The following is a 13,721-nucleotide window of genomic DNA, read 5'->3' on the forward strand; positions in this document are numbered from 1 at the left end:
GGCCGGCGCCCGGCCTGGCTCAGGAAGTGCCGGCAGGGAAGCGGCGGGGGCGGCCGCCGGGGGCCGGGCCGGGCTGTCAGCGCGGCGAGGGGCAGCGGCGGCGGCGGGGGGAGCGAAGCGGAGCAGGTCGGAACAATAGCGGGTGGAGGGGAGGGGGCCGGCGGGGCTCGGCACCGGCACCCCGCCCCGGCCGCACCGCCCAGCGCAGCCCGGGGGCAGCGCAGCCCAGCCCCGGGGCAGCCGCCCCGCCGGCACCGCGGAAGGGATGATCCGAACGGCGCTCGCTTGGGCTCGCGGCTGAACGCGCCTCCATCCCTCCCTCCCTCCTCTTCTCCCTCCCTCTTTTTTTCTCTCTCTCTCTCGGCTCTCCTCCTCCCTAACTCACTGGATATTACCAGCCGCCGGGCTCGCCGCCGCCTCTCCCCCAGCCATGAATCCCGCCGAAGGGGCGGCGGAGGAAGGCGCTGTCCCTGACTCCGAGGTGGATGCTTTCTTCCGAACAGGTAGGGGAGCCGCGGGGAAGGAGCCAGGGCAGCGCCGGGCCCTGCCTCCGCCGCGGGATGCGGGGCTGGCGGCTGCGGCGCGGGCACCGCCGGTAGCGGAGCCGCGGGGAAGGGAGAAGAGGGGATGGAGGGGGTCCCCGCCTGCCTCCTCGCTTTGTCCGCCGCAGCCCCTCGGTGCGCCCGTGGCCCCGTCGCCCCTCCCGCCCCTGGGAGGATGCTACCGCAGGGCTGCGCTCCCGCCGCCTCGGGAGAGGACCGGCCAGGCCCCCGCCCCAAGCAGGCACAAAAGCCCCGCGGGGATGCTCGGGGAGAGCTGTCGCGCTGTCACCCCCGCGGGAAGCGGCGCCGGCTGGGCCCCGCCGGGCCCCCGCCCCGGGCGGCGGCGGCCACCCGGGTACCGGCTGCTATTTGGGAGCGGAGCTGGCTGCCTGCCCCGCTCCAGCCGGGCGAAGCGCCGGGCGCTACCCCTGCCGCCCTCGGGTGGGCAGTGAGGGAGCGCAGAGGCGCCCTGGGCAGCGCTCGCCCGCAGCCGGCCGGGGATGCTGCCCGCGCGGAGACGGCTCGCCGAGTGGCTCAGGGTTGGGTGAGAGCCCTGGGCTTCACTCTCCCGATTCAGAGGATGCTGAAGTGCAGCCAAAGTGTAGCTGGACTACAACAGAGCGCAGGGAGCCTTTGCTAATGAAGCAGTGGTTAATTAAATTTTGTGGGCGATAGGTACGTGCTGGGGTCCCCGCTGCAGCGCTCGTTTGTGAGGTGGTGTTTGTGTGGGAGCCCCCAGCTCTGAAACATGGATTTGCACAGGATGAGCATCTCAGCTGAAGCAACTTGTGGTCTGCATGACACACCCCCCTCTTCTCCCTTGCTCCCTCCCCCATCAAAATCTTAAGAAAGTTTTATAGTCTTGGTAGATTTTTAATTAAAAATTGTAAAGGATTAAGTACTTGTTTCATAAGGGGATTGACCCTTTTGGGCTAGGACTGACACTGCCCCAGCTGTTTGTCAAAACTGCTTTTCAGCTGTTTTCCTTCTTCTACCTGCTCATTAGCTACACACAATGCTTTGAGCTCCAGTTACAAAAAAGCGATTATGTAATCACCAAAACTTTAAAGAAGTAAAATCCTGAAGGCCTGCAGCAGCTCCCTGCTATGGTAGACTGCACCCCATTTATGTGAAAACCCTTTGATCTAGAGGATAAGTATAATAAGGTCTGGCTGTGTGTATCTTATGATCCACAAATCATTAAGCCGTAGGATATTTGCCTGTTGATAGCCTACCTGGTTACAAGATAATTTCCAAAGTCTCAACAATGACATATTTGTTAGGAAAAAGAAAAGAAAAACAACCCACCAATTTTTGTTTTAAAAGGAATGTGTTAATTAAGATTCCTCCCTGCCTTTTCACTCTCTCTCCTCCTTCACCCAAAGCTGAATCATTTCTCTGTGACGCTGCCTTCTCAACGTAAGCACGTTACCAGAATTGAATGTGGAGAGAGTCAGATCTGTCTAGCTTATATAAAAGAGTATTCCTAAGTGAGGGGAAAGCACAGGGAGCCGTGTGGCTAGACATTTCTCCCAAGCTGCCTCCTTCACCTTAAATGTCACCTGTAGATCTGTGAACACACTTGTAACCTGCATTATACATTTAGCCCAGAGATTTCAGAGAGTCTCCTAACACTTCTGCTTCTTGAGGAAACAAAAAGACTGGAACCTGGGCTTGGGAGAGATGCCCAGGTCCTGTCCTTGCCCTGAACCATGTATGCATAGGTCATCCTTGATGGTTGTCTGCTTCACCTTAAGCTTCAACAAGGAGATTTTGTTTCTGTGCCATTATGTAGCATCTTGTGTCCAAAATGATGATGTGGGGAAAAAACCCCCAGACTATTAGTAATTAATTTTGGCTCTGTGCTGGCAACCTCCCTGAAAAATGGGGAAGGCATGAGCACAGGTATGACTTTTGTGAAATGACAGTGTTGGTTCTCTGAGTTGTTTGGGGCCCCTTTACTTGTGGGTTTGTGCACTGCTGTTGTGCTGTGTGAAGTTGGGTTCAATGGATGCTGGAGAGAACAGCTGATGTGGGGCTTGGGAGAACAATCATAGCCAGGATACAAGTGACTCCCACACCTCTCAGGCTGACAATAGCCATCCTGTCTGAGCAAGGACTGTCAGATGGGGTCTGATGTGAATAGCTACAGAGACCTGCATTGACTTAGCATTTGTTATCTCTTGATACTAGATTTTTTTGTTTCTACACCTTGTCCTGATTTGTGTTCTGGATTTGTAAAGCATAACCATTGTCTTACATGCTCACATCAAATAACAAATGAGTGTATATGGTTTAGAGATTAGCTGCCCTGATAACCCAAGCTTATACTGAACAGCCTAAACTCTTCCCAGATTCACAATTACCACATGGAAAAGCATGAACTCATCATTTGTTTAAAAAAAAGAGTCGAAACAACTAAAGCTCTCTCCGAGGCTTTTAGCAACGAGCTGGGCTTTGCACTGAGCGGGGAGGATCGATAGGCTGCTCCCTGCTACCGGCAGAGGAGGCTGATGCTGGCAGTGGCGCCGCTCACAGAGCAGCTCCCGCAGCAGCCCCAAACACGCGAGGTCCCCGTCCCTTATCAGCGGGGACACCTGAGATAGCAGGTTTCTGAGCTGTACCTGGAAAGGGAAACTGAAGAAATTAACATGAAGTAATAAAGGAAGGTCTGTTCTGGTGCTTACACTGATGAGAACTAGGAATAACTTTCAAGAAAAGGGTGGGTTTAACAACTGTGTAGTTGATGCTGGCAGTCAGTTAAAACCTCCCTGGAGTCAGGCAGGAAGGGGACTATTCTAATTTTCACCATCTGATATTTGCAGTAAGAAATTCAGGAATAGTCTTTTTAGAGAATCAATCCCATGTAATTGGGATAAAAATTAGCAGGCAGAGAGACATGAAGGGCAGAAATTACTATTGCCATCTCCAGCTCTGATTTCTAGGATAACACCATCTGCTGAATTGTAGCAGCAATTTCTGCATGATGTCCATCACTTCTGTTTGAGTAAAAACCCAAATCTATGTCTAGGTATGCTTTACCAAGTTTCTTAAGTCTGTTTTGGTTTTTTTTTTGACAGGTAAAATGTGACCAGGTTCTCTGGAATTGTTAATAGTCTGTATTAAATGTGTGCTGAAACATTTTTTATTGTGTGGAACGGAATCCAAATACTTACAGTTTCAAACATAAACAAAGTCACATTTAAAGTCTACAAATAAGAGATATCCCTTGAATGCAGACACACAGAGAAAGCTTTAACTTCCTGCTTAAGGTGCAGTAATTTCTGCGCTGTGTTTTGGATACAGGGGTGACCAAATCTTAAATATTTATAGAGGTCAGTGACAGAACAATTTAGTAAACTACCAATTACCAACAGAAGTAGTCATCAATATTTCTCATGCGCTAGCAGGTACTGTTTTATTTTCTAATTTATTTTTCTGGCACTTAAGTATAACATTGATTATATCTGATATGAAGATGCCAACTTTGTCATTGATACTTGCTGTGAGTGAGGTGAAAATTGACGTTATTCCATCTCCTTTGGATATGAATTATTCTGTTTGCTCTCTGCTTTTCAGCCAGCTATACTTCTAGTGTTGTTCATTTGTGCACAAGTGACTGGCAGTTCTGCTGTTAAATAACTTTAAAATGATTGGCATTGGCCAAGCTGTTTGATCAAAAGATGTGCTTGAAATGAAGTCAGCAGAGAAGTGCTCCTTGAGGTTGATGGACTCAAGTGTCTCCTTGTAGTGCAGGTAAATTGATTCAATTGAGTTGTCACTGGGGTGAGGTGTTTGTGTGATGCCTGGCTTCCTTACCTTGAGACTTTCTAATTCATAAGGCCTGGTCTGGTAACGTGTGCTGTTAAAGAAGGCTCCGTTGCAGAGAAGACTGTCAGGTCTGTCCTACCATTTGGAAAGCTCTTGTGTTCTTTGAGGCATTGCTTTTAATCAAAATCTGTACTATGTTCTGGAGGCTTTGACCTCTGATCCCGTCAGGAATATGAGTTTTGTTGTTTTCTTTCTTTCGTGTCTAATGTAGGTGGGTTTTATTTTTTCACATGATTGATTAGGGGAGGTGTTGCTGTTTTACTACAGGTGGGAACCCAGGTCCCCCCAAACCTCCCCAGTGCATGGGGAAGGCTGTGTGGCTCTGCCCTGTGTTTGTCCCATCTCCTCCCCCTCAAACTCAGACAGATCTGCTAGTTTAGGAGTTTTCATGGGAAAGGACACTTAGGTGACTCAAGAGGTCTTGGTGGGAATGACTGTCCTCTTCCCTCTCTTGCCATACAGATGCTGCCAAAAAATGGGGCAGAAACTGCTGAATTGTGGGGTCTTGCATCAGAAAAGAAAGACTTCTTTTTGTCTGATGCTGGAAGGTAGCAATTTAAATGAATGATTTATGTTCAGAGGAGCATTTCTTTCCCATACTGCTTCCTTCCTTCTCACGCAGAGGTACGTACAGGGCAATAGGGATGATATCTGATAGTTATTTACAATTTTATTTTTGTGTTTATTCTGGATGAGATTGCATTGTGGTGTAGGCCAGTAGGAAGATATTTATTCTATTTGATATTAATTCAATTAATGTTGAACATGATTACTTCCAGAGTTGTCTACACTGTGTTTTTGGGTTGAAACTCTGAAAGAAGAAAAGCTTTATCCTGTAGTCACACAAAAGAGGAACCCTCCTGGTGCTTGTGTAGACCCTTTTACATGTGGATTTAGATGGCCATGTGAGTGTTAGAATGATGAGTGGCTTGGAGACAACTGAGCCTCCAAGCTGGCCAGGCAGATGTAACTATCACTCTTTCCTACCACCTGCCTCCCATACTGGATTTTATCTCATAAAGTCTCATAATAATAACCTGCTGGGGAAACATGAGGTTTGAAAAATGGGAGCGGCTTTGATGGGTTTGGTGGGTTTTCTTTGCTGTAATTTCCAGGCACACCCCCACATTAAGAGCCTTTTAGGGAGTCCTCTGGCTGCACAGGTGCTCTGGGCCTCTTGAAGGTTGGGAATGAAGTATTCTGTTGTTTCAGCTGCTGTGACCTTATGGTCTCTGGAAAGGCTGATTATGGATGTAGAGCAGCTTTATTGCTCCACGGTGACATGTACCATACAGTACCCAGTGGTATTTTAAGTACTTCATAGTTACATCAAAGAAAATACTTAGGGAGTATTAGGCCTTATAAACCCATAGTGCTGTGCCTTTTACAGCTGGAACTTAAAGTCATGAAACGACTTAGAGGTATTTGTGCTTTTGTTTGATTTGGACTGGTGTCCTGCTTTTAATATTTCTTTGGATAAACAACTCCCGTTTTACAGCCTTGCATGGCTCACACACCCTGTGTTTAACTGAAGGGACTTTGCCACTTGGGGAATTTTGCCTAGAGAATCTGGCAAGAATAACAGGGAATATTCCAATACATGTTTTACAAAAGAGAGCTGGATATGAAAAGAGAAGTCAAATATGATTGTCTGAATGGAGAGCCTTAAAAGTGTAAAGGACTGTAAAAAAGAGAAGTCATAATATTTTGAATTATTTCTTTCCCACTTGCTTCTAGGATGGATTGTGTTACTGCTGTACAGATCCAGAGAACTTCAGAGGAATTGCTTGGGAGTTTTCACAGATGTAACTGAAAACAGAACTTGGCCCAGGCACTGCAATGGCAATCATAAATCTAGGTTTAAGTCAGTCACCTGTGTGATATGTGGCCTGCAGTGTGTTGAAATGGGATTTAGAGCATTTCGTGCTAGGAATGGAGTAACATTTCAGCAAAATATCTAAGTTTTCATGTTGTTTTTCATATTTGATTCAGAATGATCCCCGTGTTTGAATCCAGGGCAAAGACTTTCTTCTCTTTATAAGTTATTGTGAAAGTCATTAACCTATGTGATTGCTGTGGATTCACATTAGTTTCAGCTGGTTTTAATTTATTTTATTTTGAACTATCCAGAGAACATTCAAAGTGATATTTTGAAACTATGTATGTTCACTGCTGAAGTGTTAAATATAATTTAAAACATTTGTTGAAGTTTAAGTAATTTCTGTTACTTAATCAAGGGCTTAGAAGATAATTCTGTTTCTGCTTTTAAATATAAATATTCATTTTGTTTGCTTATCTATATTAACAAATGCCTGGAATAAATTGTGGTTTATTGGGGTTCTTTGTCTCTTATCAACATGTGGCTTTCTTACTAAAATCTAGGAGTATTTTTTGTTTCTTTCAAATTGCACAAAATGAAAACATTCAGGTACATAGGTCTAATTTGTTACATTTTAACTTCAAGGCAACAAATTACCTTTAAAACTAAAAATGAAATTCCTTTCTTAATAACCCTAATTATATGAACCAGCATTTCAGTTTCACTGATGGAACAAAACTACCATAATTAGGCAGACTGTAGTTTTTAGTGTAAGGTCACATCATGCTTTGCTGAGAATAATAAGAGGAAATGATCTTCAATTTAACATCTTGGTGACTGGCAGACCAGCTGCTCTGGTCATTTCTTTTAGTGAAGTGGCCTTGAGAAGAAGGGTGAATGTATGTTGTTTGTGAGAGAAATTAAATTAACCTTGTTACATAATTAGTACCCATGTAGACACGGTGGTGCTTTCAGGTTTTTAAAATACTTTTTTTGGGTGGGGGGAGGGTAGCTTTGGTGTGTGGAATTAGCTGTGGTGAAGTGGTAGAAGACATGCCTTATCTTTAAAATGATAATAATAAAAAGATATCAAGGAAAGATTTGACTCTAAGATGTTGCTCTCTTCTGGGGATTGTGACCCTTTCTTTGCCAGGTGACTGCTTGGTGAAGCTGAAAAGGCAGCAGGTCAGGCATGCTCCAGTGCCACAAAAGGGCAGTAGTTGGCCCGGGTTGGTTTGTACCTGAAATCAGAAAATATCTCTCTCTCTCTATATGTATATATCTCAAAAAGTGCTTTGTGCAGGTTCCCCGGTAATACCGACGCTGCTGGCATGGTTCCTGGCTCCTGGAGCGGACCCTGGTGCTCCCGCTGCTTTAGTGGCAACTGGCAGCCTACTTTGGGAGCAGCATCGTCAGCTGGAAACAATAGTGTCTGATTCTTGTTTGTCAGCAGGCACAATGGCCCCGCTGATGGGCTGCGGCGCAGGAGAGGGGGCTTCCTTTGTGTGGCAGTGCGGGCATGGCAGATGGCTAATTGGACATGATAAACCACGGGGGCAATGGGGGAGAAAAAGGAGATCTGCACAGATTAGCGGCTTGTATCCCCCACACTACGGGAAAATGTATTTTAAAGATGTCATCAACTTTAGTGCTTTGCCATGAATATATCATTCAGTAATGAAGAAGGAGGACATCCTAACTAAAGTATTTCCTCGGCTGATGTGCAGCCTGCTTTATTAGCTGGGAGCAAATCCTGTTACTGTATGGGAAGGTAGGTGAATGCATGGCCCCCAAAGGCGCTGGCATGGCACTTAGAAAAATTAGCAGTGCATATTTTTCATTGGTCTTGTAAGTCAATGTCAGACTGTTGTGCCAAACAGCATCCAAGCTGAACACAAAGAGCTTTACCAGCTGTGTGTGCTGGGAGTGGAAAGTTGTGATCTACCATAGCTTGACTTAATAAGAAGAGATGTTCCTCAGTGCTGGAGCACTGAAAAGCTAAGCTGAATATCAAAGACGGAATTTATTTATTTAAATATATTTTCTTGGTCTTATTAGAATATGCACTATAAAGGCAAAGCTTGAGACCCTTGCAAACGAACTTTTGCTTATTTAAAAGAGTTTAGTGAAAATTGGAACTAATGCTTTGAGGTTAGGTCCATAAAAATGATCAGAGAATTTGGACACCTGTCCTATAAGGAAAGGCTGAGAGAGCTGGAGAAGGCTCAGAAAAGTCAGTTGCAATAAGACAGGAAGCATCATTTTTAAAGTAAAAGAGAGTAAGTTTAGAGTAGAGATAAGGAAGAATTTTTTTATGAGGATGATAAAACTCTCAAATTGTTTGCCCAGAGAAGTAGCGGATGCTCCCTCCCTGTAAGCCTAGATGGGACTCTGAGTAGCTTGAGGCAGTGGAAGATGTCCCTGCTTGTGGCAGAGGTGCTGGACTAGATGACCTTTAAAGGGCCCTTTCAATCCAAACTGTTCTCTAATTCTATAGTATCCCAGGTAGTTTTTGGTATGAGATGTGTAGGTGTAGCTGGTGGTTTCAGTGGCTTCAGGCTCTGGGCAGTGAGCCCAAAGCTGTGTCCACAGCCTGGCAGCAGAAATCAGAAGTTCATCCTAATAATTAGATTAATTTTAGTTCTTTTGTTCCTCTTGCTGCCCCCTCCTTCTCCCCAAGCAGTTAAACAACTTTGGGAGTAACTCCACAGAGGAGCTATGGGCAGTAAGGCTGAAAGGGGAGGTCACGAGTGTTTGGTGGCTGCTGCAGTGAGCAGCAGTCAAGTCACTGCTGGCTGTAATTCCCTGTTCTGTAAAACGGTATCAAGTGCCTAGAATACTTTGCTATTTTAGTGTCTCCCATAATAATAATGTTATGGCATATAACAGATACATTTAAATTGTAGTAAAAATAAATCTGTGAGAGGTTAAAAATAATAGCTAGCAAGAAATATGCAGTTCTCTGTGGAAGCAGATTTACTTGCTGTGGAAATATCTGGACTGTGTTTCTTTTCAACTGTTTACTACTGTCTTTTCCCATGGGACAAGTTTAGTGGAGACTCCAGATGAAAACTTTCAGTGAGTTGCCTTTGGTTTTTAGCAGGCCATTCAAGTGCTGTACCTGTCAGCCTGCACAGCTTTTGAAGCTGTAGGTGCTTGAGAATATTCAAAAGATTGTGAGTGAATGCAATGAAACTTCCAGTTGGGTTGTCCTCCTGTAGGACCTATGATATTGCCATAATGTGATGGTTCTCTACCAGAGTTTATTATTTGTATTGCTGTCTCAGCCATGGATCAGTTCCTTCTGAAGCAGATCCTGCATGAACACTGAACAAAAAGATGATCCTTGCCATTGAGTGCTTATGACAAAAGCTGTCAAATAGACTGCAATTTCATTTAACCAAAGATTCATATTTTGTTTTTGTTTTTAAACATGTCGGAAGGACAAGTCTGAGGAGTTACAGAGTCAATCACTGGGTGCAGAGCAGAAGAAATGGATGAGAATAAGGTACAAGCAGAAAGATAAGGAAGAAATGAGAAAACTGTAGGGAAAGCATGGAAGAATGCCACAGAGTTACCTAACAGAGCACTTCAGAACTGGAGGGCACTTGGCTGAGAAAGGGATCACAGCCTGCATCCTCCGTGGAAGGGAAGCAGATGTTGTCAGTGTGGGGAAGGTCAGAAACCAGAGGAAATCACAGGAATGAGACAATAAGAGGTTTGATTGGAGTTGTAGCTTTTGGGATATAGAAATACAAAGGTAGATTTTCTGACACACCAGAGAATAAAACAGCAAGATTGCCTGCATACATAGTGAAAGGAAGGAACAGGCAAAGCCTGTGCATGTGCTGTGCTCAGACTGGGTCAGGCAGCCACAAGAGCTATGAAAAAGCATAGGAAAAGTAGCAAGGTTTTCTCTTCTAGGTGTCCCTCACCATTGAAGACTGTTATTATCACACTGCAGTCTTTTAATAGTGGTGCACCAGATGCCGGCCTTGCTTTGATGCTGTGAAGAGAAGGCATTTCCATATGAAGTGAAGACACACAGCCAAAATCCTTGCGTGTTCTGCTTTGTGTTTAATGCGTCTTGTTCACAGAAACATGTAATGGAGAGCCGACCTCCTAGGATCTGACTGCCACTCTGTTTGCAGCAATTTAACTTTCCTGCTCTGCTTTTCTGTGCCGAGGCAGAGAGTTCAGGAGTGATGCTAATTGAGTCAGTCTGAAGCATTCAGATAAATTTAGTCCGAAGGAGAAACTCAGGCCTACCGGGTAAATAGTAATGATCTTGTGAACTTGAAGGACTTAGATCTAAGGTGTGTGAATCTCCTGTTAACAGCTTGCTCCATTCAACTCAGTCCTGCTTCAAAGTGTGCTGGACTGTTAAATAGGTCAGCTATCTCTTACATATTCCTGCTAGTCTGTAATCTGTCTGCTGCTTCAGGTTATTTGTCAAATCCCTAATGAGACTGTCTTGAACTATTTGAGACAGGAGAAAGTTTTTAAGAGTGTCTTGGTTTAGAACACCTCTGATGCTAAAACTGGAGGGGAAACCCTGTTGATTGGATGGGCTTAAATCAATTGAAACCGATCCATGTGGTAATGGGAGTTTGTAAAAATACTTCCCTGAGAAGTGTTCCAGGAACTGCATTTAAACCTCCCTAGACATTACTTTTCCTTTTGGTGTGAGGACACCTTGCAAACAGTGGCTCAGGCAGGAGCCTGAAGCAGTTAGATTCCAGAGGAAACCAACTGTAGCAATCTATTTTTAAAAGGTTATTTTGATGAATTGGATTTTATGACCTGATCTGAACTGGTGTTGGGCACCCACATGTTATGTTGTTAGAGCCTGGACCCATAGGAATGTCCATGTGTGCTATCCACTGCAGTCCTATTTGCTTGCTGTGTTGGGCAGTACCAAGTTATTCTCTCCATTCTCAGTCCTACTTTTCCTGTGTGCCAGTAGTGGAAAGTTGCAGATCTTTTGCTGAGGAAAATAAAACTTGTTACATTGCAGTTTCTTGGCTGTCCTGTTTTCCTTGAAGCACTGGCAAGTCGGGTGTTGGGTCTGTCATCTTCTATGAAACATTATTATGCCTATTTTGACTCTCTTTAAAACATTATTTCAAAATCCTCTATGACCAAAGATTTTATGCAAGAGTTTACATAAGATCCTTGATTTTGTTATAGAGTTACAGATACAGGTACTATATTAAGATCTTAAAACACTAGACATCCAGACTTCTCAACTACAGTCAATGAAATTTGAACAACCTTGATCCAGAAAGCCAGGGGCTCTTGCAGCATCAGTCCCTTATGCCTTGTCTGGACAGGTCCTTGCAAAGCTCCTCTTAACATCAGTGGCACAGGAGCTTTACAGTGGGATTTTGGCGGGCACCAGCCTGGGCTTGTACTTCCTTGTAGGAGGCATTCAGCCTGTAGGAGTGAATATAAACCTTGTATTCTGTCTCTTGAAACTGTGTCAGTATTTCTGTTGTGCAATTCTACACAATATTTCAATTGTCCTGAAGTAACTTGAGTTGATTCTCAATCCCGGAACAAATGGAAAGCTGTGATGGATGGCCTTGGATTAGGTAATGATGCTCAAGAAAGCTAAGTGACACACTTTTACACATGGATAAGTAAATGAATATGTTGATTTGTAAGTTTAGAACTGGTCATGGAGGTTTTTATCATACCGAAGTCCTGCTGAGACTGCTGACAAATGGAATTTTAAGACAGAAAGCCTCCACAGATGAGTAGGTACTAATGGCTCTGTTGTTGGCACCCATCCACTTAGATATTAGAAGTGCACTCTTTCTGAAGTTAAGGCTCGAGGTTGACAGTTTTGAAGCTGTTGGTATAAATAAGGCAATTCTGAGCAATTTCTGGAAAGGAAGGCTACATTTCTGTGTCTTGTCCAAATTCCTCTTGGGTTAGCTATATTCTTCTCTTTCTTTTCCACATTTCTACTCTGGTTATACTTTGCAGTGTTGGTGTGCATGAATAGTTGCTGAATTGGACTGCATGAATTGCTGCATTTCATTTTGAGATTTGAGATTTATGATTTGTATGTGTGACTCTTCCATAGGGCTTCAGTCTCAAGATCATATTTTTAGCACCTCTGCTCGTCTTTGCCCAATGTCCCTTGCTTGAGTCAAGGTAAAATAAACACAGTGTCTGGCAGCTGCGTCAGGAACAGCACATGCAGACACCGTGTCCAGGCACCCCCTCCTTCCCGGCTGCTACCAGAGCTGTCCGGGAACACACGGGCTTCCCCTGCGTCACAGCCCTGCCTCTGTGCCTAAAGGAAACCTCCTTGGATCTTCAGCTCTTCCTGTCCAGCTGCACGTGGCTCCAGCACGTCACAGCTCATTGTTTCAGATCTCAGAGTGTGCTGCGCTCTGCAGCACGAGAGGAGCTGGAAAATGTTCTTTTACTATCATGTTATTGTTACTGAAGAGCTCAATAAATGGTTAAGCACCATGTGTTGGTCAGACAGAGCTTCCTTACTTATGCTGGTAGATAAGAGGCTTGTGAGAGAAAACCTGCCGTGAAAAGAAGGGGAAAGGCAGGCACTGATTGTCTCCAGCATCCCAAATCAATGGGTGCTTTTTCTGGTGCTGACTGGAATTGAGTTTCCAATATCTCAGCTCTCTCCTGCTGTTTTGTGTGTCATGTTCTTATAGGGTTAAATTAGGATGCAGCAGCCAAGTTGCAAGCTCTTCTGACAAGAGCTCTTGAGCTTCTGCATCTGTAACTTTCCTGAGGCTCCCCAAGGAAAACTCTGGCATGCTTTATCTGACAGACAGCTCAATTGATACTTCTAAAGGTTTACTTACCTGGTGTCAGTGCATCAAGGTGCAGCCAGAGACATTCACCCTAAACTTGTGGGTATCCCCAAGTTCCATTTACAAGAATTCTATTACATTTGCAATAGAAATGCCTCAGCAGTAAGGCAATAAGTGGGCATAAAGTGGTAAGGAGTGCAGCATGCCTGTAAGGTGAAACAGTTGCACCTTTTTGGATGGGAGCCATGATCTGGAGAGGGGAATCCAGACTTCTAATTTTATTCATCTCACTTCTTCTGATCTATGCCAGACCAGAAGGTTCCTCAGTTATTCATGTTCATCTTAAATATCAGTTATCCCCTTGCTGTGAAAACAGATCCATTGCAGAACAAGGATTTTTTTTTTTTTTGCCTTAGAGTAATCCTAAGAGAAAAGATTGCTGCTGTGAAAAGTAAAGCTCTTGGTGTTCTTGTTCTGTGTTCCTCTTGTCATCATTAAAGCTTCTTGTGTTAGACTGTGAGCAGCCCACATCATCACCGGCTTTCCCTGCTGCTGGAGCCTGCAGTGAGACAGTAATCCTGCATTTACCATCACAGTGTCTTCACATACAGTGTGATTTTACAAATCTAATATTATGTTTCTCTGCAGGAACAAGAGCAACAACAAGCCAGCTAAACAGCAGTGTTAGCAGAAGTAAGCAAGTATTGTGCCATCTGACAGTGCTGGACAAACAGCAAG

General features: G+C 44.6%; 1 protein-coding gene across 8 annotated transcripts in view; it reads left to right on the forward strand.

Moving 5' to 3' along the window:
- The first annotated feature begins 221 nt into the window (after nt 1-221).
- Nucleotides 222-13,721, forward strand: part of KALRN (kalirin RhoGEF kinase) — a 459,777-nt gene continuing 446,277 nt past the window's right edge. For all 8 annotated transcript variants that reach the window (XM_054277949.1, XM_054277952.1, XM_054277950.1 and 5 more), the window contains exon 1: nt 222-503. In XM_054277949.1, coding sequence (XP_054133924.1) covers nt 431-503 — 73 coding nt within the window. In that variant the 5' untranslated portion in view covers nt 222-430. The remainder of the gene's footprint in view (nt 504-13,721) is intronic.

Source organism: Melozone crissalis, unplaced genomic scaffold, assembly GCF_028551555.1.
Source record: "Melozone crissalis strain CALT ecotype California unplaced genomic scaffold, PUWL_Pcris_2 ptg000023l_1, whole genome shotgun sequence".
In the NCBI taxonomy this organism is placed as follows: Eukaryota; Metazoa; Chordata; class Aves; order Passeriformes; family Passerellidae; genus Melozone; species Melozone crissalis.